Genomic DNA, 27,103 nt, shown 5'->3' with positions numbered 1-27,103 from the left:
ATGATGAACCTATACCAAAATAAATAAAGTGTTCAACTTTGCTTAAAGGAGTATTTACAGTCATATAAATAAACCTAAAAACAATTGATATTTTTAGCTTATTGATTATACAGATGTTTAAATTAGATAACATAATATCTAATGATATTTTAAATTTTATCAGAATAGTTTATTGCTTTATGATTTCTTTTTGAAATTATTTCTTAATATTTACCTAAAATACCTTTTTCAGCAATCTCTAAACCCCATAGTTTATTATTATAGCCCTAAGAGATTTCAATTCAAAGTTGACTTATAATAGCGGGACATATGTAATATTATTACAAAATTATAAGTAAAGAGTCCTGAATTTCTAGGATTATATCTTTTTAAATGGTCACTTTCAGATCATCTACTACAACAGCATTATTTTTATACAGGAAATTGTGGTCTGGAAGAGGCCATATGAAAACCCAGTCTTCATATTGCTAAACTAGTATTCATTCATCCTTCCATTTACTCATGGTTCAAAAGGGCCTAATGCAAATCCTTTTATTAGGTGATATTAAGGTTAAAGTAATATAGATGACAACCATAGTTGGGTTTTCTTCCTCAAGAGGTTTATACTATTATACTAAGAGGTTATACTATTAAAACAATAGTCATTAAAATGTGTTTTACTCTAGGTAAGTTTTTTAAACATTGTTTTTCTTATATATTGTGGTGGAATGGTATTTCTTTTTTTTCAATATGTAGACAAGTTCTGTCAGCTGTTAATGAGCAGCCATGGTAGTTGCTATTTTCATGTAAAAATGTGAATATATTCTTCTGGAAAAGTTCCCATATACAATTATAATAATTATAAGATCTCTTTTATTGTTCTTCTTAGCAGAAATTTAGATGACTGTATCATCTTGTGGAGTCAAATATGTGTCATAAGCATTTATAGTCATTGCCGCTACTTGTTTTGACATAGTGTAGTCAATTCTTCCATAGTATGTTTAATAGCTAATGATCATATTAATAGGATCAAGCAGGGTTTTAGCTTAGTTTATAAAGTAACATGAAATTATGTTTAACTGAAATTGAATATGATGTAGAGCCCCCCCATAATGGCAGCATAAAAGAAAACCTATTTTAATTTACCAGTTTGCAAGTAGAACTTTTTATTGTTTTCAGCTTTAAGGTAAGAGTAGTTAATTCAGCATAAATTATTCATTTTAGGTCAGCAATTTAAATTCAGACAAAAGCAGGAATTTTTAAAAATTTTATCTTAAGCAATAGTTTTTCAAGTAAGCTCATCTGAACTTTTTTTTTTTCTTTTTTTTTTTGTGGTACGCGGGCCTCTCACTGCTGTGGTCTCTCCCGTTGCGGAGCACAGGCTCCGGACGTGCAGGCTCAGCGGCCATGGCTCACGGGCCCAGCCGCTCCGTGGCATGTGGGATCTTACCAGACCGGGGCACGAACCCGTGTCCCCTGCATCGGCAGGCAGACTCTCAACCACTGCGCCACCAGGGAAGCCCTCATCTGAACTTTTAGATTGCCCAACAAAAAAGGGAAAACAATATACTATCAGACTTACATCTACACTAACTACAGTTTATTTCAAAAGTCAGTATTTCAGAAGTGATATGTAAAAATTTTGTTTAAAACACTGGACCATAATATGACAAAAACTCTATTGTGTGGAAGTAGCAGTTCTTGGGTGCCTAGTATGTGCCTGTCATTAATAGGCTATTTGGCCACATGTAGCTATATATTTTAAATCTTTTCAACAATTTGCAAGCAACTAGTACTGTTTTCAAAATTTCTGTTAATACTTTATAGAGTATAAATTTGTAAATTGAAACATTTTTTATTAATCTTCATAAGCAATATCACAGTGAGGAAGTTAGTTTATGGGTGGTTACTTAAGTCTTTGTGGATACAGATATATGTCCATCAGGTATCAGGATTTATTGAACATATTATCTCTGTGCTTAAACGTATGATAAATTCAAAAGAAATTTAAGATATGGTCTCTATTTTCAAAGGAAAATTTGTAGAGATAAGATAATAGAGAAAAATTATTGGTCAATTCTAAGAGAAAGAATTGCTGCAGCATGATATGTGAGTGAGGATGAGTTATAGCTGTCTTTAAACATGTGATGTAATATGTTATATGTAGGAGAGACCAAACCTGTTCTGCCATAGGTTGTAGAACTTAGTGTATGAAAACACAGGAAGGTACAAAATATATAATAGAGAAGACCTTTCTAGCCTTGAATTTTGTTCAAATATAGAATGTGTGCTTCAGAAAACAGTAAATTCCTAAATCACTAATAAGGTATTCAAGCATAGCTTGATGGACAAATTGGGTATTTAGAAAGCATTAAACATCAAAGAGTGTTGAAATTATATGACTGTCACTGTCCCTTATAATCCAAAGTGTATATGAATCTATCCAGAGATCTTGTATATTAATTAATGTATTTATCATCATCATCTATTTTCTCTTGATGTTTGAATTGACGTGGACTTATCTTTATGGTTATCTCATTGTAAAGCTAGTGTTAAAACAACCATAGAAGTGGCTGACACTACCATCAAAAAAGTTAGATTGTCACTCTCCTTATCCCAGTAAATGGAAACTTAGACACATAAACATTTTTCACAGGACCATTGCCACACATTTGCCTTAAATTCCAAAAGCTCTCCGTTTGAGGATCCAACTCTAGATTGCCTTTTAGGTAGTATACAAAACTACAGAGTTATTTTCTTCAAGACTTTCCTTCCTTCCCTCCCTCCCTCCATCCCCTTTCCTTCCCTTCCCTCTCCTCCCCTCCTCTTCCTTTCTCTCCCCTCCCCTCTCCTCCCTCCTTTCTTCCTTTCCTTTCTTTTCTTTTTTTTTTTTTTTCTCTATTTTTCCTTTTCTTTCTTTCATTCTGTTTCTTTTCTCCTTTTTATTTCCCCTTCCCTTCCTCCTCCTTTCCTTCTTTTTATCCATCCATCCTTCCTTTCTTCCTTCCTCTCCTTCTCTTCCTTACTTCTTTCCTTCCTTATTGCTGTCTTTATTTGTTTCTTTCTTCAACAAAAGTTCACTGACTGCTTGCAGGTCATATTTTCTTCTAGTTCCTTATTATACAACATTGAACAAAATGAACACTGCTTTTTGAGTTTATATTCAAATAGGGAGAAAAGGACAAGCAAATAAACGAATAATTACCTGATGGTAGCAGAGATGTCAGAGAAAACAACTAGCTAGAAAGAGCTTGAGTTTTTCTTGCAAAAAAGAAAGCCTGAGGTGCCTGGAGTTCAGTGGACAAGAAAGAAAGTGCAGATCAGGTGGGAAACAGGCAGGAACTAGACCATATAGGCTCTGAGGCCTAGGTAAAGAGTTTTATTTTAATGTAAATGAGACAGGAAGCCATTGGTAGGTAGGCTCTATATTATCTAATGTAACTTTTTATAAGACATCATTTTAGCAAGAAATTACATAAATTTTAAGTAGGTAGGAACAGGCAGACAAATTAGTAATGTATACGGAGGTGCAATTAATGATTGATAGAGATTTTAGAGTCTAAGTCTTAGACTATGCTTCTCAAACTTCAGTGTAAACACAATCACCTTGCAGTCTTACTCAGATTCAGTTTGTGACTTGATGGGATTGGGATGAGATCTGAAATTCTGCATTTCTAACAGACTGCAGGTTCTGCTGATACACTGAATAGCAAAAACTTACATGAGGATTATTATGGAGAGAGAGCAGTACATACCAAACAGTACCTGATCTCCATCCATTCTCCATGAGATCTTGTTCTCCACTAGAAGAATCACAATGTTGATAAACTATCTCAGATAATATAGTAAAAGCTAAACTTTAATTCTGTAAGAATGACTCTAATGGTGGGAAATTAATGAGTGGAAAGGATATTTTAGGGCAGATGGATTTTCCAGATCAACCTTAATGACAGTAATTAATTCTGTCAACCCTTAGGAACGACTGAGCAGATTACATTAGTTATGATTTTACTGGAAAAAAATCAATGAATGTATGAATAAATGATAAAAGCATTCCCAAGTCAGATTTTAACTCATTTATTACTTTTAATTTTTACCCTAAATCTACACCTTAAAATGATATTTTTAAAGTGTGTTATTGAATAACAGAAAAAACAAGGTTTTACTTTCCCTTTATTTACCATGTTTCAAATCTTTGAAAGTCTGATAGACAGGAACAAAACATAATGAAAATAAGGATAAAAAATTGATTGCCAAATCAAAAATTTTCATGATTGAATAAATAAGCATTATCTTCTATTTTATGTAAATGACGAAATTGCACTTGCCTGCTTGAATTCCCATGTCCTTTATGAGAGTAACTGATGTATTGATTTTCATGCATGTTTAGCATAATAACAGAATAGAAAATTTATGACATTTTAAAATTTAATTACATATGATTTTTGTAAGATACTTTCATTTATTAAATGAACTCTTAGCCTTTTATGTAAGAACTTTGACATTGTTAAAGTAAACACATATTTAACAGATAGGGAACTGTTAACCTTTAGATGGGTGTACTACATATAAATATTGACTATTGCGTTCTTTATCAATATCTTGTCCTTTTTTGTTGTTTTTTTCACTGTTCTCTTGACTTTTTTCCTAATCATATTATTTTGTGGAAAATTGTGTTAATGTTGATATTTGTAGCAACTTAAAAATACATGTCCAGAAATGTATCAATTTATGATTTAAATACATAATTATTTATTGAGTATCATCTTCATATTTCATTTTCACATTTCATCACATTTGTGAAATTGTGAAAACATTCATAACAGTAAATATGTTTTTATATTTCTAATTCTTTTACATTTTATTGAATACGTTATTTTTAGGGAGAAAGAAGAGAAAAAATAATATGTTAGAATGTACTCGGTAACAGATTTATGCAATCTTAAAAGGTATTGGATAAAAATACTCCAAATGCCTGAGGATCTTTATGACAATATCAAGCAGTGAAAATTATTTTTTTCACAAATGACGTATCTGCAAATAATCATTTTAACAGTTTTATTCAGTGCTACTCCTTAAGGCGTGCTTTTGAATTATTCCTTTGCAGAGATTTTAACAACTTCTGATGACCCAGTGTTTTTGTTTTCCTTTAAGTAAATCTTAGGAAGCGTATATCTTTTAGCATTAACTGCAGCCATCATCTTGTAACAGTGATCTTATTTCATAAATTGTATTTTTTCAGATTTTCTACCCCACTGTTATGCCCACCAATAATCATTAATCAGACATTTTGATAGCTTATTCTTTATATTAACATATTATTTCTCATTTTTTACAGAATGAGCAAACAAGGGGAAATAATAATAATATGTAGAGCTTAAAAGGGGAGTCTTAACTTTAAAGGACAGAGATGGCAATGGTTTTATGTGTAACTGATTTCCCCAAAATGGTTATCAGAGCTAATTATTTTGCCTGTGAATGAGATGATCACAGTGTGAGCTTTGTGACTTTTAATATCTTTTTTACTTGTTAAAATATTTTGAAGGGGCTAGACTTCCTATTTGTGCTCAAAGCTGGTGCCAAAGTGGACTCCTCTGCCTTTTGGAGAATGAAAAAATGGTCCTATATTAGAGACATTTTTATCTTGTTCGGACTTATTTCAGGGTATTTTCACCCACTTTTGCAACAAGCTGCTTCCCTTGCATGTAGTTTTCTAGAGCATATGGCTACCCTGCTGTGCACGGAGTGAAATCACATAATTAAGCTTTACAATTTTAGGAAGAGAAGAACCTTCATATATGGCAGAGCAGCATGGTGTTAAGTTTGGGTAGATCATACGGTATATTTTTCTCTTCATATGTAATCGTCATTTGTATTCTAAATCATGGACTATTGTTTTTTAGTGTTGATGTTTGATTGTTTGTTGTTTAAAATAGTCTTCAAATGGCATTTCTTAATAATACCAAATGAGATTAAAGTGTGAGAAATTTCTAAATTGATTTTATCCAGAGTCCAGAGAAGTTAGAAAATTTTCATTTAGTTGGCTTACATCCGGAGAAGGGTGTTGGTGGGGGGTGGCAGTGATCATCAGCTCTCCTGAACTTTACTATTAGAAAGAAATGCAGCCAAAGTTGATTTACTAAAAAGACTGTATGGTAATTTGAGTTTCATCTAGCAGTTGACTTTTGCTACACCTTTTTATTCATCTGTTTATACTTTTAAAATAAGCCTTTAAGAAGCTTCACACCATGGGATTATGTCTGGCACTATCAGTTAACAATTAATGTTATTCAGTATTCAGTATTAAATTCAGTTAATGAAGCTGGTTCTGCTCCATACTAAAGTAAACCATGCTTAAAATCAGATCTTATTGACTACTTAAATTTATCTATTATTAGCATTGCATTAAAAAAAATGAGGATAGGGTATACTAATCCAATCTATTTGTGATTTCCCAGGGCATACACTTGGGAGTTCTGATTGGATATATGGCATGCTGTTATTCATAGTCAGGTGGTGGTGTAGTTGCTAGAATGGGTGTAGTTCAAAGTCAAATGAGTGAATATATTTTAGTAGTATATGTATTGGGCAATCTACAGAAAGGAGGGAAATAATCTCATTTTGAGTGGCTATTTTGTGGTTTAAATAAGACAGTAGGCAGAGTACCTATGCTTTAGACACACAACCAATAAATGATACTGTCCCCTTCTTGAGTCTTTACAAGAAGAAAATATGCTATAGTTACATAAAAATTTTATTGGGTAAAGATAGGTGAACAAATTAAGGAAACGATCAGCACAGAGTTTTAAATTTCTTACATAGCTTATTTCCTTAGAAATAAAATATATAGTCTAATGCAATATTGATAGAGAATTATGGAAACAACTGATATATACAGCTGTATTTAGCTCTGTTCATATAGATCTCATGTTTAAGTTGTTACTAAAATAATGTGCAACATCCAGTTTATCTTGGGTTTCTGTTAGTCCCACATTTTTTTTTTTTCCTTGCCAGTTTTACCCTTGTTTCAATTACTCTCCAACCTCAAGACAGCCAACTCACTATCTCCTCTCTCCTTGTGAATTCCTATGCTTCTTGAGGACATAATTGCTAGAAAAGAACATAAGATGTGTGATCTAGATTTCAAAATATTCCCTAGGAAACAAGTAAGCAACCAATGGTAGAATGATGAGCAACAACCATCCCTATTTCTACTTAGATATTATCTGTTTAAGTATGTGAGTCATTATAGACAACTTAAGAGATGATGTTTAATATAGTATCTGAAAAATCAAATTTCTAATGATTTTCTTGTGCCAGTGGTATATCAATTAGTGTCCTTTGGGAAACAGTTGAACATGGGCTAATTCAAGGAAGGTTTACTTACAAAGGGATTATTTCTAAATGAGCTGATGTAAAGGAACCACAAGGGATCATGCAGCTAGGGTAGTAGCAGCTGGGCTGTCACCTTTCCAACCAACTGGGATAAGGGAGGGGAGAGATGTTGGACAGAGAGAAATGTATATGTCTGGCATGAAAGGACTGGTAACCTTCAGTTAAGGGCACATTTCCAGTCAACATAATGGGAGGGACCCTGCAGGATAATCCCGATCTTACTTTCCTCCCTCCCTCCATCCTCCTGCTGGAATTCTCCAGAGGATCAGAGAGTCTGTTCATAGAGTCTAGAGCATCTCAACTTAAATGTTCATAAGAATCACGTAGTGGTCTTGTTAAACTGTAATTTTTAATTCCTTAAGTCTGGGATGGGGCTTGATAATCTGCTTTTCTAACAAGTTCCTAGGTGATGCCAGTGCTGCTAGTGTAATGCCACAGTTTGTGTAGCAGGATGTAGCCTACGCAGATCAACCTCTGTACAAAGAACAAGGAGGAGAATAGGTCTGGAAAGGCATGTGGACAATATAGTTGGGCTATGAGGAAAACATAGATGGGTTATGATGAGAGTGCTTTGCTGTCTTCAATAGCCATGAATTTAGCAGCATAACCCTGTATCAGATACACTGTCAGAGTCCATCTATGCTTATTTAAAACAATCCAGGTAGTGATACCAAGCCTTCATGAAAAACTTGGATAAAATATAATAATCTGAAATCAGAAGGATGAAGGAATATTGTTACTTATTAAAGTAATAACATTTTCTGGATATTATATTTAAAATTATTCAGTGTTCTTAAATTTGTAATGGAAGAATATATTCCACTGCCATCAGTCATGATACTCATGAACCGTGGTCACTCTTATTCAAGCAGTTGGCTTCTTTCCCAATTAGTCTCGTATTGGAAGGCATTACATTGTAGATAAGTGATCTGTGACATTGTGCATAAAACAAATATGTGACATAAAATTACCTCATTTATTTTGAATTAGAAAACATTATAAACTTGCAGGTATAGTTTTGTTCTTGAGGTCATTTGAGAAGTTTTGCCTAATCTTCATGTTCTCTAAGGCATTCATGTGAAAGCGAGAGTCATTCTAATCATAAAAAAAAGAAAAATTGAGTATTATCATTTTTCATGTTACACTTTATAGTAAAATTATATTTGGTAAAATTAATTAGTGAAAAGAGAACAGAAATTAAAATAAAACAAGCATGAAATAATTACCATTCAAAAAATATGAGCTATCAAAACAAAAAAGGACATAAGAAAATGATTGAATTGAGTGGATCTTAATATTTAACTGCAGGACTAAAGATGATTAAAAATAGTTCATTTGAAGCTGTCAGAAAATGAGGATTGAAATTTCATTAAATTGATGACTGAGACAGTTTTAAAAGTGTTGAAAGTATTCGTGAACCATACCAATGGTAACTCTTCCCATATGGTGACTTTTAATATGCCAATTATAAGAATCCCTAAAGAGAATATATAAAATTCCACATTTTTCTTATAATCCTGACATTTTACTGCACACCATAACTGTAAGACCTGTTACGCCAAGCATTGCTGGTGCATCTGCTGGTACCTACGTAAGTGTTATGGATTTCTGAAGTTGTTCCATTTCTGGAAGGGAAGAAAGCCCACATACAGAATTTAGCGTCTTTATTCATTAGCATCTACTGTCTCTTAAATAAAAAATAACAAAATTAATTCAATCTAGAAGACCTGTGAAAATTAACAAATTGATTTTATAAAATATGATGTCTCCTTTTCACACTTGCAACTCTGTTTAGTTTTCCAAGTAAAAATTTTAGACTTATTCCTTAGTCTGAAGTGGTTGAAAAGTAAGATTTCAAAGATTTGGGGTCTAGGCTGGTCTTGTTACAACTTTGAGATGTTATAACCTTAGAATCCTCTTTTGTAAAAGTGCAAATGGGCCTGTTACAAGAACACCTTAAAGTATGCTGAATAACGACACATGTGTTCATATAAACTAATATGATTATATATGTGTGTGTGTGTGTGTGTGTGTGTGTGTGTGTTTCTATACATTTATACTAAATTTACTGTCTTGACCAAAGAATTTGGGGAGGTTTATAACTTTATATAAAAAATAAAATTTAAGTTGGAAATCCAGGGAGAGTTTATGAATTTGTATAACATCCCTACACAGTGAAAAAGACATAACACAAAGTAGTTGAAAAATTTTAGTATAGTGCATCCCCAATTGGAATGACATCTGAAACTGACTAGATCTTAAAATTATAAATAATAATAAAATAACTAACATTTACTGAACTTTTGCCATGTCCTGATTCTTAGAATTTATTTTAGAATTTAAGTATATGGTGCAATGTATAATTGTAAATTTTCTTTCAACTAAAAATAGGGTGTCATATAAATTTTATACTTACATATTCAATATGCAAGAGTAAGTGCTAGCCACAAACTAGCAGGGTAGCATAAGTAGACGTTTAGGACTTAAAAAAATACTGGAGTGTCTAAACCATATTACTTATCTCTAGTGATTTTTAAAAGGCAGAAACATTAGATTTTAGGTAATTATAAAATTGAATATACACCATTTCTTTTAAAATTAATTGGTCTGTCATTTTAAATTTGAGAATATTTTGGATCTTGCATATCCCTAATATATGTCTTTACAAATGAATTTGCAGTGCTATTGAACATATTTCATTGCACCACTAATTTTCTCATCAAATGAAGGCCAGTATTCTTTTATTTTAACATATTCTAAAATAAAATATTTTTCACAAAGACTCATGAACCACTTACTAATATGCTGTTGAATTTTCTATTATACCTTTTTTTACTGTGTAGTTCAGAAATATGATTTACTTGCAGCATACCTTAATCATTTTCTAAAATTATACTATAGCAACATTTATAAAGCAAATATTCTTTTCTCAGAAATTTGTATCCAGTGGTAACTCTTATATGAAAGATAGTAAAGCAGACACCACAAGAATACTACCTAGTTTTTCCTGGCATCAGTGTAGTTTCTTGATATTTCTTCTTCTAAGGATAATATGGATGGAGTGACCAAATAGCCGCTTCCATGCTAAATATGTTCTGAAGAAGAGTTCTGCCAGTACAGGATGTAGAAAAAAAGTGTTAAATTTTAGTGCCTTTAGGCCTGTGACATGGAGCCACAATTTACTTTCAAACAAACAAAACTTTTCCTCTGAACATAGTAAAATACTTTTAGAATCTCTAAAAACATTTTAATCTTTGAGATAGAATTGAGAATTCGAGAATTCTGATTAATTAGTCTTTTCTGCTTCCTTTGCTCTAAATTCTACACCTAAATACTTACGGGTAAATGAATGAATCTCTTAGGAATGTATAGAGAAGTTAAACAACTTGTTCCATGTCTTGTAGGACTAGAATACAGGTTTCCCAACTCCTGGTCCAGTGAGAGAAATGTCACAAATAACACACTGTGTTTTAACATTATCTAGATCTATATAAAATCCCTTAGCAAGTGATTGATTATATATTCTAATACCCATGTAAATGGATCTACTGTCAATGGTGAGATGTGCCATGTTCTCAAAATGGAACACACACACGCACACATGAGCACACATTAGTTTTAATAACCAAAACAAAAACTGATGAAATTTATTTTATTAGTATAGTTTATTTATTAAGTATAAAGATAAAGATGATACTTAATTCAAAATAAAAAATAGGAATTATATAGATAGCATGATGTCAAAAACAGTTTAAAAGAAGAGAAAGGAATTGTACATTTGAGAAGTTGAAGCAAAAATAACAAAAATAAATCAGTAGGATACAAATGACTTTCTCAAAATAAATTATTTTCCTTTTCTCAGGGACCATCATATTCTCACTTAATTGTAGATTTATAATGCAGCTACTACCACTTGCAAGATAAGTTATTGTCAAAATAAATACAAATTTGGAAGATTAAGATAATAAACAGAATGTCTCATTTGTTTTATTTTTATTGTTGTATTTGAATATAATTTAAGTAGAAAATGAAAGGGCTTTTAGATGTTCTGATAACATTTAATAAATAGTGCCAATGTTTTTCTATAGGAGTCCCATACAAATCTAAAGTAGTTTTTTCCAATGAAAAAAATATTCTGCCCACTAATATTAAACATGTCTGTTTCTTCTTTTTCAAAGATAAATGTTCTGAAAAATTACAGATTTTCACTGTATATATAGAGGAGTGAAATAGAATAAAAAAATATTGGTGTGTGACTTTTGAGATTATGTAGTGAAGAGTCTATCAATTTTAAAATAAGGAACTTGAAGCTGGGGAATGTTTTATGACTTTAAGTTTTAGAGGCTGGGTGATAGACAGACCACGTAAAGGTCATGTTTTCTAAGCCTCCAAGTGATGGTTGAATTCCCTTTAGTGCATCTGTGTATTGTGGTCAGCTTCCTAATGTTAAAGAATGGCACCAGCGCTTTGTTCCTACTAACAGAGATTCTTCAACATAAAAATAAATTCATATGCCACCTGTTTCACAAAAAAAGTGTTGACATTTGAAACAAAATCTAGCAATTTATCCATGTATGTGCATATATGATTAATCTTTATAATAAGGCATTGTAATTTAAATAATTTCAATTAAGTGACTTTAGCCAATTAACCTGGAAGTTAGATGACTTTTAATTAAGTGACTTTAGCCAATTAACCTGGAAGTTAGATGAGGTTTATCAGTCACCATCAGTTTTTTGTAAGTTTTTAAAATTCAAATTCTTTTTGAACATAACTGAACAATAATTGATCTGGAAAATAGTACACTTATAATCCTCTACAGAGGTTTAAACTGCTTAAATGAGGATTACAGAAACAAAATGTTTTTCCCTAGTGTCTGGGACTTACAACTAAACAGATGGATTTGATTGTTGGCCTAGTATATTCCTTTCTGCCAGACATTTTCTATATTATAAAGTATTTTCATTATGCTAAGCATGAGTCAAACCAAAAGAGTAATAAACAAAAATGAACAAAATTGTTAGCATGTGAAAAGTGAAAAGCAGAAGAAAATAAAGGAAAGGGATCTTGGCACATATGTCTACATGTCTTGCATTTAATGAAATGTATTAAAAATTTATTAGAACATACATATTTTTATGTATTTAAAATAGCTTTACACATGAAGGTGCTTCATCTTGAACATTCATTCTTTTATCACTTCTTTCCTTCCTAATTCATGATTAACAAAGGAAATCCTCCAAACAAAATACCTTTAGTTAAATCAGAATTTACAATATAGCATATATTCATTCAATCATAGTACTACTTGAGTAAAATAATGTTGCTGCTTTTGAGAAACTCACAGTACAATGGAAGGAATCGACACAAACAGCACACTGTCTTTTAATATTTATAAAATTATGTAAAATACCACAACATATTTTAATATCTTTATGATAAAATAAATTTGACATGCTTATAACTGGAATACACTTGTTACAAAGGTCAGGTTAATTTTATAAATTTTATAAGTTAAATGGGATCACTAGAAGCGCCATTGCTTGATGTCATGTTGGTACTTAATACATATACCTTGTAATACATAATATATGTTTTTATGGCATATATTTGAGAATTAACATTTCACTGATTTATGATTTAGAGCAGCATCTTGCAATTGGTGCTTACAGTATTTGTCCTTTCAATTTATTCAAGAAGAGATATGCTGTATGCTCTTTATATTGAAATTATAAAAATATCTAAAGTATGTGTTTCCTGTTTAACATATTTTAAAGTTTTGGGTGAATTTAAATTTTACATTATTTTCTGTTCACTCCTTTTTATCTCCTAAAATAGTTATTCTCCTGGTTTTCCATCTTCTGCATCTGTATTACAATTATTTATACTTTTCACTTTTCTTCAATTTAAATTGACAAACAGATGCTTTTAAAAAATAAGGTTAGGGGCTTCCCTGGTGGCACAGTGGTTGAGAGTCCGCCTGCCGATGCAGGGGACACGGGTTTGTGCCCCGGTCCAGGAGGATCCCACATGCTGCGGAGTGGCTGGGCCCGTGGGCCATGGCCACTGAACCTGCGCGTCCAGAGCGCCTGTGCTCTGCAGCGGGAGAGGCCACAGCAGTGAGAGGCCCGCGTACTGCAAAAAAATAAATAAATAAAAATAAGGTTAGGTCCCTTCAGAACCAGGAAACTGTTTAAAACTTCTTGGTCTCAGATGACATTTTCTTAGCTAGGTATTGTCCCTGACCTCACCAACCAAATAGTCAAATTTAGATATAAGCCCATTACATAAACCTAGTTTATACAAACACACTCACACACACACACACAGAGTTGTTTTCAAAATCCTTTATTTCTAGTAACTGAGCTCTTTGACCCTCTGGATTTTTCTTCTTCAATTTTCTCCTTTGGGTTTACAATCTTTTCATTAAAAAAAAAAAAATTAAGAATTCCAGATTTGTGTTAAGACTACTATGAAATTTTCCAACCCCTTTGTAATACTTAAAGTCAAATCTTATAATGCAGAGAAAAATAGAGGTAGAATTCCTACTTATAATTCATGTTTGGATTTGGAGAATCTAGAATTATGCCTCAAAATACAAAATGTAAATTTTGTTAAAAATAATTTTCAGGCAGCAGGAAAATTTACAAGTGGCAGAACTAAATTTAGAGCAGCCAACCAAATACAACAGTAGGACTAAACTTTAGCTTACCTTGGGGGCTGGGGTGTGGAAAAGAATTACAACGAAAAACATAACTTGAGAGAGATGTAGTCATTCTTTCACTGTAAATAAAGGGCCTCAGATAAAGAATCTCAAAATTGTAAAGCAACTGAGCAGTCATCTAGTCCTAGCTACTTATTTTAAGAGAAGAGACAGGTAAAAAGGCAGACTCTTGTCCAAAAATCAACAACCACTAATTGCTAAGAATCAGGTATCTTAAATCCTACTCCAATGATCATTTTCATATTTTTTATAAGTACTATGTATAGATAGTTTACAGCTGTGTATTTCAGTAAGCCATAAGACTCTGCCTCTACCTCTCTACTTTTGAAGGTAGTGACAAGAAAAAAATCACCTTAAAATGTTTCAAAGGCAGTAAAATATCCTTAAGTTGCATTAATTGGGTACAATGGCAAGTAAGATTTAGTGAAATGATCATTTTAAACTAAAAAAAATCAGTTTTGCTTTTTTCAAATTCACGAAGTGAACAAAACCTAATTGCCTAAATGTTTCAATTTATCATTTCTACCTATAAACCTCATAAAATGCATTATGTAAAAAATTCAAATTGTAATTGAGGAAGCTAAATATATCCCTTGGATTCTTGTTCATGTGCTTTTTTTAAAGAAAATAATTGTTATTTAAATATCTCATTAGATCAGATTACATAACATTTTAAATTAGTGGGGTGAGGTTTTAATTAAATAGTTTTTCTTTATTTCACTTGGTGTCATTAAAATTTTAAATAAAGCAGAAAGTAGTCTTCTGAACTATAGTTTATCCCTTTAAAAATTATATAGCAGCTGTAGTTAATAAAATAATTTATACTTAAAAGGAAATAATACTTTTTTCCTTCATCCAAAATACTTAAAAAACTGTTTTTAAAATGTTCCAAGTTACTTCATTGAATTTATAAGTTTTTTAAGGCAAATCCAGTCGTATCTACTTTAATATAGTACACAGTAAAATATGCCAGCCTCTTCTGATGTTGATTTTTAATATAATAATATCAAAAAGAGTAGCAAGGTATTTTAGATGAAATCCAAAAAGTTATAATTCACTTTCATAAATTTTGTACAATATGGACTGAACATCGATCATTCGCAAGCAATGTGTATGAAAGGAAATGGTTATTGGCATAAATACTAGAATGTATTTTAAGTTTTTTCAATTATGTCATTTTCTTAAATGTGTCCTAATATTTCAATTAGGCTAAATTACCTTAAAAGTACACTAGTTTATTTTAAAAACCAAGCTCCTTAAGTTCATCCCACTTTTATAATGTATCAGTATTTTTATTTTTCTAGTTTAATTTATTCTATAAAATTTGATGAATTCAAATAGTTTATGATAAAGAGTTAATGTTTTGCTCTTCTATAAAAACTGGGTAGTGTTAAAAAGTACCTATACATGTATGCAAGATTCTCCCTATAGTACACTTAAAATCCTTTTATACTGCTTGGTATTTTTACTGCTTAGTGATCAGATTGCTATTTTTTTCTTTATTTTCTTCTGGGTACCCTATATCAGGCTTAAGAAAGCAGTTATTTTAACTTGCATAATTCCATGCTAACAAAATTTGTTAACTTGAATTTCATTTTAAACTTGTGTATCCTGATACATGTTTTTGTTTGTTTTCTTAACTAGTGAAAAAGGCCATAGATTTTAAATCTAGAGGATTTAAATTGTTTCCAGGGAAAGACAACAGCAACAAGTTTTCTATCTGTGAGTGTACTCTTTTTTTTGTTTCTTTCTCTAGTGCAAGAGTGAAGTTTGTGGTGTCTGTGTTGTTTGTGTGTTTTATAAAAATGTTTGTGTATTTACCAGATTAACTGTATTAATATTTATATAACATGCATGATTATTCAATATTTTCTTGTATTTAAATGCATATTGAGTTATTGGTTTATTGTGGTAAACTTTGGAGCTCAGATTGTTTCAAAATGTAAAAGAAAAAAACTCTTTAGATCTAGCATGTTGATAGCATTCTAGTTTTCTAATTCTAGTATGTGAGATAAAAAAATGAGTAAAAATCATCAAATTAATGGTTTCTTGTAGGAATTTTTGTTTGAACGTATCTAAATTTCAACATAATTATTTTTCTAAGGAAAAATTTCTTTAAACAGCAATTTTTCATTTAAGGAAAAATATATTTTAATTTGAGTTAATTTATACAAACACTTAAGTCAGATATTTTATAAATGAATTAACTAGCTAATTAATTTTTGTTTTATTTTGAAAATCTCATGAATTGAACTGAGGTACACATATTTATGTGCTGCCCCAATACACAATTTTGCTTAACATTCAGGGATTTATAGATGATCTGAAGTTCATCCATGAATCTCAGATTAAGAGTCATTGAATTTGAATATTCATTGTTATATTACCATATATGAACATAAAATAAGATTTATAAGAAAGCTATGCATTTTTTCAATATAAATCAATAGCAGTTTGTAGAAATACCCTGCCTTACTGTTCTTGCAGATACATATTATAAATTTTAAAAGAAGCCATTCATGATACCACATCTGACTTCTAAAATGCCTTATTGATAATAAATAAGATTAGTTATTTTAAATAAGTATCATCTTTTAAGCAAAAATACATTTTTAACATTATTTATTTTTATTCAATTCCAAATCATCTAACGAAATGAGTTTAAAACTATTTCTTAAAAAAATCATTCATTATAGTTATATCAGAAAAGGATTCTACCCACATATTTATTGAGTTGTATTTGTAACAGTAAATGGCACAAATTGAGCAATTACTTCACTTATCAAGAAGCAAACTTGGAGCCTGTTGGTATCAAATATTTTAAAGTGTCCTAATTTTAAAATGTGATTTTTCACATTTTGTTAGATTTGAGAATACGAAACCAAAAATAGCAGATATCAGTAGGAAAATGTCAAATTGGGTTACCTGTTTGGAAAGCATTAAACAGTTCATTTCAAAGTATTTAGCTATATAAGTATGATTTATTGTTATATTTTTAGTGTTAAAACATATTTTCAAAATTGATAACAGTTTTTAGGGAAAATAAATAATCTATAGTATTTTTCATATATTAATTATTTGATACATTTCAGAGAGAAAGATATTTTTCCTATACAAGAAAATATAAACATAAAGTTGTTAGGTGAAATTATTCTGACATACCATATTTTATCATGTCAACATGAAGGAAATGATGCAGACTTAAATAATTACGTTTACTACTTTTTTTTCCTAATATTTTGTCTGGCTAATCTATTTATTTTGGAAATCTGAGAAGAATTATGGGCTATCACTTTCTTACCCTTTCCTCATTTTGGTTACACAAATGTTATTTTATATGCTTCATGCTTCAAACTTTCAGATGTCCTGGGAAAATTAGGCTATTTATACTGAAATTAAGATGTATTCAACTCTACATCATCAACAATTATAAATATTACAGTATATATAAATGTATCATAGTAATATGCTGTACACCTAAATCTTACACAATGTTACACATCAAATTTATTCAATAAGAAAAATGTGTATGTAACTTTTTATACTTGGTATATTGTCTTAGTGGGCATACATATTATTTTCATTGTTCTTGTACAGTGGTTATGAGGATGAACAAGAAAGGGAATTTTAGACATAACAGTGTACCTGGGGAAACAAATAAACCCTGATTATATATATTTTTATATATATATATATATATATATGTATATATTTAATTTAAAGAATATTTACTTTTAAATTGTCAGGAGTAAAGTTAATGAGACAAAAAGAAAAAAGTTACTCATAAAGCAAAAAATGTTAATTTACTTCATAATTTTAAAATGCATTTTACATTTATCTATTACAGCTTATGTAGGAGATAAAATATACTCTTGTGCTTTCTCATTTTTATTTTTATTTATTTATTTATTTATTTTTGCGGTACGCGGGCCTCTCACTGTTGTGGCCTCTCCCCTTGCGGAGCACAGGCTCCAGACGCGCAGGCTCAGCGGCCATGGCTCATGGGCCCAGCTGCTCCGCGGCATGTGGGATCCTCTCGGACTGGGGCACAAACCCGTGTCCCCTGCATGGGCAGGCAGACTCTGAACCACTGTGTCACCAGGGAAGCCCTCTTATTTTTATTTTTGAATAGAAATAATTCAACTTTCATCAAGGCAGATTATTTATGCCAATTTTTTTTAGCAACAATAACAAGCCAACATTATTTTATTTTCCTACATTTTTTTCTCAAATGTTTAATAGCTAGTTACAAATATATATTCTCTATGGTTGATCACAGAGAAAGTTATAATGCTTTAATTTTTATCATTATTATATATCTGTTATCAAGTAGGCATTTCGGTCTTCATCTCTTTGAATCATTAATTTAACACAGAGCCAAATAATTTTAAAAGGAGACAATTTTTATCTGACATTAAACTTTCAAAGGAAAAAAATAATAATAAAGCTTGTGTTCTTTGAAAAAACTATCGATTCAGTCACTAGAACTTCCAGGAGTGAGCATAATTATGGAGGACATGAGCTACACACATTTCCAAATTGCATCTTCCCTTAATAGCACCTTTAAAGTTTAACTAAGAAACAAATTAATAAGAGATTCAGGAAACTGCAGTAGTGTTCATGGGAAGCATTTGGTTGTTTAAATAGCTAATTCAGATTCTTTTTCCTACTTTGGTACCTGAACTCTATGTAGTCTCTTTCCATCCCTCATTGTTATCAAAGAGAGTAGGTTTGCAAATAAAGGAAAAAATATTTTTAATTTAAAAAATAAAAATAATTTTTTATATTTTAAAATGTTGAATTGAGTGCATTTATTCTTGCCAACTTTTCTACTAGGCTATTCTAAAATTTTAAGGTGGAATTATAAAGACACTGTGAGCTTTCCATAATGTATTTTTAAAAATTATTTCATCTTCTTCAAGTCCATACTTTGATGCATTCTTATTATACATTCATTGCGCAATTCTATTTGAACTACTTCTCCATGGCAGCGCCATGCTAGACTAAGAAGGTAAAAAGAGTGAATAAGATACAGTCTCAGTTGGCAAGGATCCAGCATTTTATTGGGAAGCTAAATGAGTTATGTGACAACTCTTTGTAGGATATAAAGTTAGTATAAAATTACATTCTGTCCACATTCATGATGTTGGAGTTCAGAACGAGATCCAAAGCATTCTATTTTATAAGGTGGAATAAAATTTTTAAATCTAATATAAAGAAAAATCTAAGATGCCACCAACTGGATGAGGTAATGTAGAGATGACTTTTAGTAAGATGACTTTCAGGATCTAGTTATTTTTATCTTTAGAGTAGATTATGTGCTATGTAAAATCAGAAGCTTAAGAAACTTGCTTGTAATAACAATATTTTATTTTGATGTTGACTAATTTTACAGTATTTTTAAGCTAGAATATACAATAATATAGTACATTAATTAAAATTCCTATAGCATATTTTATAAGCACATATAATAAATATATTTCAATGTTATAAGAAATGATAATTCATCCAATTTTTTTAATTCTATAAATTCTGCCCTCTCTTTTTGTCACTGATGTGTGGGGAAAAGGATTCATATTGCATTAGTACTAGTAATAATAATAATAATAATATTATTATTATTGTCCTTAAAGTTCAGAGCAAAAAGGATATTCCCTGTAGTTATGCTCTTTTCAAGAGGCAAGACCCTGTCCATGTAATTAACTTTTAAAGAGCACTCATGATATTTTTACAAGTTACAAATTGAAAGAAGTAAAAATGATAAATATTTGTCCAGTTGTTTGAATGGCATTACGTAGTGAAAGCAGCTGACTGAATGGATACTAACTTCATTTGAATGTCTTGGCGTCACTAGCTATGGGCAGTTATGTAGCATCTAAATGTCAGAAAAATAAGAGATTATATACTTTGTTCTTTATTTTTTATTTTAAATTTTTTAATTAAAGAACACTAAATGCATGTATCATGCAGCAGCTCTCCCGTTATCTTTACAATTTAAGTTGGGAAATTTTTCACTATTGCAGATGTCCAAAGACAGCTGTTTAAAGGACACTTTCAAACAGACAAAAGTAATTTGACAATTAAATCATGAGAACTGGGATTAATTAAGTGAACATGGTGAAAGTTATAAATATGGTCTGCATTCTAAGATAAAATATTTGGAAAAGTGTTTTGAATTTTAAGTATTGATGCCCTTTCTCCTTTCTGAGCTTTCTGTACAGGATGGAGAGCTCAGGGGTTAAGAGTAGAATTTCTTGCATCAGTCTGCCAAGGTTGAAACCTAGACTAAGGCAGAAAGTGGAAATAGGACTTTAGAAATGTGTCTTAACCTCTCTATGCCTCAGTTTCCTCACCTGTAGGAAACATATAATACAAGCAGCTACCCTTCAGATTTGTGTGAAGAGTAAATGAGCTGATACATGTAAAGGGTGTAGATTAGTTCCTGACACATAGTACTGTGTCTTAGCTATTGTTAAAATTTATATTAACCTAGGCAATAATGATGATGAAATGGAAAAAATGAAATTTTTTATTATTTTTATTTTCTAATGTATTCACAGACACAGCTATTTTTACCTATAATCTGTGTTATAAATTTAGTATAATAGTGTAGAAAGCCTAAGTCATGCCATTTCTTTTTCTTATCTCTATCATATGTTAAAAAAGTTACACTTTAATAGCATACACTATAATATTTTCAAAAGTCAGTTATAGGATAGTTCTTCCCATAGAAAAAATACTCATTGAAAACAGTGTACAACACATTGTTTTTAATCAACCTACTAGGAAATATTTACTGAGAAGTCATTAGTCATCTAGGCCCTGTGGGAATATTAAAATAATTATGTTTTTCCTTATCTTTATCAAATGTATAATATATTTGTATATATGACTAAGGAATATGAAACTATTAACAGTATGACAAAATAATTAAAAAATTAAATATAAAATTGTTCATGTCATGTAAAAAGAGGGATTAGAAAATCTGGAAAAACATGACAGTGGGACTTGGGGCTTCCCTGATGGCGCAGTGGTTGAGAGTCCGCCTGCTGATGCAGGGGACATGGGTTTGTGCCCCGGTCTGGGAAGATCCCACATGCTGCGGAGCGGCTGGGACCGTGAGCCATGGCCGCTGAGCCTGTGCGTCCGGAGCCTGTGCTCTGCAACTGGAGAGGCCACAACAGTGAGAGGCCTGCGTACCGCAAAAAAAAAAAAAAAAAAAGATGGGACTTGAGCTGAGTCTTGAAAATTATATAGAATTTTGATAGCTGAAGAGGAAGAAATGGAAAACATGGAGACCTGGAGAAAACACAAAGCATGGAATAAGCATGGCTAACCAGTAAAATTGCAGAAGAATGAAGAATCTGTTGGACTTGAGTTATGGATGTATATTGGTGGCTAGTGGGTAGTAGAGTCGATATACTTAGAAATCTAGAATCATAGGCTATTTGGACAGTAATGAAAACTGTGGTTGAGAAAGTTTAGTTCTAGTACTCAAGATGAATTGGAAGAGAATGATAATAGAGAAACAAAAGCATCAGTGATTAAGCTGGATTTGAGCATGCACATGAAATGACTATGAAAATTTTGGTGGGTTGACCTAGTAGGTCATTGAAGGAGCAAGACGGAGCTTGGGGAAAAAAAATGACAAAACCATATATTTGAAATTCTTAGCAAAGAGGTAATTTTTCAAGCCACAAGGAAAACATAAAATATGGAGAATTATGGGTCATTGTCTTTGAATTTGCTCTCTGTATGTGATATCAGCTAAAGTAAGAGAGTGGCCAAAACAAACATAAGAAGGAACAAAAGCCAGAAAGATAAAAAGAAATTAATTAGCAAGTCAGCAGACCAAGAAAAGCAAAAATATCACATGCTTTGTGTGGATTGGTGAACTTGTAATTTGGCAGCAATAAGGATACTGTTGAGGATATTTAGGAAAGTGATTTTTATAGAATGAAGGGTGCAAACACAAAATTTCATATCTAATTGAAAATATGGCAACTTTACCAGAGCTGTGACTGTTGGGCCATCATCTGATAGTTATCTTGCTATCTAATCAATATGAACAAGTTGACAATCTGAACTAAATGATGCAGGGATCCAGTGGTTCCCAATATTGACTCTACATTAGAATCACCTGGAGGATTATTAAAAAAATCAAACAAAAACAACAACAACAAAAAACAGATCCACAGGGTCCTACCCAAAGTAATTGCATTAGAATATCTAGACATAAAAGTTAAGCGTCTTTATTCTTTTAAAAAATCTGTAGAGGTGATTCCAACCCACAATGTAGGACAAGAACCATTTCAAAGTTTACATTTTTCCCTCTCTAGAATCTCTACTCAGGTCCCATTCTTTTCTTTAAAACGCAGATAAGTTGATAAAGAGGAAAATAGAACTTACTCTCTAATTCACTATAAGATTGAATTCATGAAACAATATCACTCAGATATTTCAGACCTTATCTGGTTTAATGATCTTCCCATTTGAAGAAAAGCGCTGTCTTGGGGAATTATTTATTTACTGTGATCACATTCACTGAAAATATTAATAAATCTTTTTAATAATTGGGTGTTCTGAAAAAACTGCTGAAAGTGTACAATGGCTAAGTAAAACACAGTCATGGAAATTGTTAAAGGGTAAAACCCTTATTTTGATTTTCATCATTATATCATAATTCAATGACATGCTTGATAATTTGTGCCACAGTTTTACTTTCACATTGGCAGATTGAATTCTTTGTTATATATCAAATAAAAAGTGGTAATACACTTTTTTCCACAGGGTCTTATTTTTCTATTGCAACTTTAAAAATAATAAGTACCCAAACGACACTGCCCTAACTGGTGGTGACTTCTCTACTGCCAATAATTAATGGAAACTCTGGCACTGATACCCTGGGAGTACATTACAAGAGATTTCACTATTTGATAGTAATTAAAAATATGTTAATTGTTAATGTGTTAATATTCAGATTAGTAAGTCATTGAATAGGAACATGAAACTTACTTTCTTATATGTCCACAAATAGAAAAAATGTTTTTGTCCTCATTATTGGTTTATCAAACTATATTTAACTTTCTCTATATAAACTATAGTGATTACAATAACAAAATACAAGAATATATTTTATGTACAACTTTAAATGAATATCATCCTTGTTTTCCTAATCATATATGTTTTGATTATTTTTTTCTTTTCTTTTTTCTGTTGTTCCAGTAAATGAGGGAGGTATTAAAACAGCTTCCAATTTATGCCCAGATCCAGGAGAACCAGAAAATGGGAAGAGAGTTGGATCAGATTTTAGGTAAGATTTTAAATTGTTTATTTCATTATTTATTTTGTTAAGGTTTATTTTAATTTTAACTTCAAATATAACTAATAATATGGAGATGAAGACCTGGTGACTTAAAAGTGTGGCAACTAGATTTCATTGATGTGTTACCATTAATAATATTTCAGTATTTTAAAGTGACTACTCAAATTTATTAGGATACTTTTTGGAGTTTAAATGATTAATCTATTGTCATGTAGTAAGTGAAAAATCATGGGATTTGATTTGAAAGACATGAGTTTGAATTCAACTTCTATTGCTTATTAATTGTCTGATCTTTGGTAAGTTATTCAATCCTTTCTGCCTGAGTTTCCTCTTCTGTAACATGTATATCAAATTTACCACATAGAATGGTGAGTTTCAAATGAGGTACTGCCTGTGAAACCTTCCTGCAAATGTTCTATAAACATTTTATATGTAATTTTTAGAAGTAAATGTAACTTGAATAAGTTTTATCTCTATCTTAAAATTAGTATTTATTTTAAAATTTGAAATTAGTTTACTTACAACATAGAAAATGTATGTAGTAGAATATGGTAGCCATTAACTTACACTATCAAACAATATTTTTTAAAAATCTTGAATTTTCAGTAGTCCTCTGTAACATTTTACAAATGAAAGATACAAAAAATCCTATAAAATAGTAAGTGATAATTTAGTTAACATTCACAAATACTTATTTTCACAAAATATTCATGATATATTAAATTTAAAAAATGATAATGGTTATAGTTACACATACCACACATTTACAATCTTTTCTTCTTTATATTGTTTGTATAAAGGACAAATGCTGTGCTAAAGAATATCCCTATGAATAAAAAGATAGTTCTTATAATAAAGACCTGTGAAAATTTTGTCCCCATGGATCATTCAAGTTAACTTAAAGTTATATTTTGATATACTTGCAGTGGAAAACAATATTAGTTCAATATGAATAAAATTGTAATTTTCTAAAAATTTTACAGAACTTTCTTTAACTAGTCTGATAATTAATATGGATAATAATGTTTGACAAAATCACACTAGAAAGAAATTCAAAAGACCTGGGAAACTAGTCAGTCTGATCTTAATAAACTAAATGACTATATTAAAAATCAGGGCTTCCCTGGTGGCGCAGTGGTTGAGAGTCCGCCTGCCGATGCAGGGGACACGGGTTCGTGCCCCGGTCCGGGAGGATCCCACATGCCATGGAGCGGCTGGGCCCGTGAGCCATGGCCGCTGAGCCTGCGCGTCCAAAGCCTGTGCTCCGCAACGGGAGAGACCACAACAGTGAGAGACCCGCGTACCGCAAAAAAAAAAAAGAAAAAAAAAAAATCAACTAAATCTCTCAACCTCAATAATTAACTGATATTTCATAGACTGCAGAGTGGTAAACAATTTACCTAGTATTTTTACATGTATTCTTTATTTATTATAAAATGCTATAAGGTGTTTATTATTTTATTCCCACTTTACAAATAAGAAAACTGAAACTCTGTTTATCCAGCTAATAATTTGATGGAATTGAAATTTGAACTCGTTACTTCCTGATTCTAAATCCTGACCCTTTAATCACTATATTACATTATGCTTTGAAACCAAACTTCATTCACATCCCATCCTTGCAGTAAACTGTCTTGTCTTCTCCAAGAGTTGGTTTCGTCAGATCTAAAAACGAGGATAATAATACTTGTTTCATGGATTGAGGGAAAGATTACATGAGATAACGTATGCATGGTAGTAATCATAAAGCTTAAGACAAATAAGTATTCAGTTAATTCTAGCTTCTATTATAGTATGATAAGATAAATGAAATAGTTATTAATATTTATTTGGTCTCACTTTTTGCAAAAATATGAGGTTTATTAGAAATAGACTTAATAGGAATATAGTGAGTTAAATTACCTTTTCGTGGATTTCAAATCATAAGATTATCTTACAGTCATGTTTCAAGACCCTGATAGATGTTAGTCATCAAGATGCTCACAGTCAGGCTAAGATATAATAGAGTCATTATAATTTAAGAACATGCGGAATGTCATGGAGACAGAAGAGGTATGGTATTTTGGGCAGCTAGGAGATGAGGGTCACAGAGGCAAATGTTGAGGTGGAAGTATGAAGTATGGTTGGAATCTGGTATAGAGAGGCAGAGAAATCCAGAGACCATTTATATGTTTATACATTCATTGTCTACATATATTGTTTGCCTATTGTGTACCTGGCTTTGTACCAGGAACAAATAAAACACTTAACAGCAGACATAGTACATGCCCCCCATAGGTCTTCAAATTTAATGGCAAAAAAGACAATAAACAATGAAATGAATCTCAAGTTTTAAAAAGTACTGTGAAATAAAAAAGTAAAATAAAAAATTAAGCTTCTGTGAGAGAGGATAAAGATGTCAGAGTGGGAATCCACCCAGTGTAAGAAGGTCCCACTTTCATTGATACCAGAAGAATTTTATGCCTTTAGACTATAGGAAAGGAAGAGCCTCACACTGAGGAAGAGCTTGATGAGCCATTCCAGGAAAATAAAGATTAGGGAGTCTAAATTATAGACTGTAAATTGAAGAAAAGCATAGAATTCAATAGAAAAGCTGTAGAATGAAGTTGAGGAGATGTGGGGAAACCAGAGCTCTTATTCAGAAGAAGCAGATTGGCAGCCATTCTGCTTAATCTGCACTGAAGATATGTTTTGTTTTAAACACACAGTGTTTTTAAAATATGTGAGTCAACATTTAAAAATCAGGAGATTTCACACACACATACACACACACGTGCGCGTGCACACACGTTTTTGTATTCCCTTTTTAGATTTGGCAGCTAAAACCAATGTACCTTCATTGCGACATCTACTAGAACCAATTAACAGATGTTCCCTTTAGGCTAAGCAAACTCTCTGGTTCACAGTGGTCACTCCTAGGCTTCTTCACTCATGTAGGTCACCTACCTATTATGGGAAGCTGTAAAGAGTTTTGAGAGAGAGAGCTGATTCAATTTATATTTTCAGTACATCATGCTTTATACTTTAGATAGGTGGATTGAAGAAAACAAGTTTTAGTTAGAAGGCCAGTGCAGCAGTCTGGTTTTAAGATGGTAGAGACTTAGACTATGGTGATAGCAGTGAACTAGACAGACTCAAGATATCTTTTGGGTCTTGGACACTCAAAGTCTCAGTGTCCAATGATATTTTATGTGGAAAGTAAGAAAACAAAAAAGGATGATCCCTAATTTCCTCAGCTTGAACATCATGAAATTAGGGTAAATAATTATATTTAATTAAGTGTGGAAGTCCAGAGGTTTTGAGGGAAAAAAATAAGAGTTCAGTTTAGAGATTGTAAACTTCAAATGACTTAGTGATTTACAAGTGGGTATGTTAAGTTCATAGGTGAACATAATTAAAGTTCAGAGATAGCAAGGAAATATCAGTATGTAGATGTTACTAAGAATCCTAAAGCAGCATGAATAGATGACATCAGTTAGACAGCGTAGAATGACGAGTGAATCTATGACATAGTCCAAAGTTCTATGCTATTTCATGATATGATTGATTTTAAGAAGCTATCAGGGGCTTCCCTGGTGGCGCAGTGGTTGAGAGTCCGCCTGCCGATGCAGGGGACACGGGTTCGTGCCCCGGTCCGGGAAGATCCCACATGCCGTGGAGCAGCTGGGCCCGTGAGCCAT

The 27,103-nt window shown here is 31.6% G+C and overlaps 1 protein-coding gene across 3 annotated transcripts in view; it reads left to right on the top strand.

The window, feature by feature from the left end:
• CSMD3 (CUB and Sushi multiple domains 3) overlaps positions 1-27,103 on the top strand; it is a 1,084,122-nt gene that overhangs the window by 399,823 nt on the left and 657,196 nt on the right. For 2 of the 3 annotated variants that reach the window (XM_027092552.1, XM_027092550.1), the window contains 2 exons: positions 15,743-15,820; positions 23,324-23,411. In XM_027092552.1, the coding sequence (XP_026948353.1) occupies positions 15,743-15,820; positions 23,324-23,411 (166 nt within the window). The remainder of the gene's footprint in view (positions 1-15,742; positions 15,821-23,323; positions 23,412-27,103) is intronic. The other variant, XM_027092553.1, reaches the window with a different exon arrangement.

This window comes from Aethalodelphis obliquidens, unplaced genomic scaffold (assembly GCF_003676395.1).
Source record: "Aethalodelphis obliquidens isolate GAN/ISIS:26980383/991018 unplaced genomic scaffold, ASM367639v1 scaffold79, whole genome shotgun sequence".
NCBI lineage: Eukaryota > Metazoa > Chordata > Mammalia > Artiodactyla > Delphinidae > Aethalodelphis > Aethalodelphis obliquidens.
Note: the sequence above shows the minus strand (reverse complement) of the source record. Positions and strands in the feature narration are given on the sequence as shown.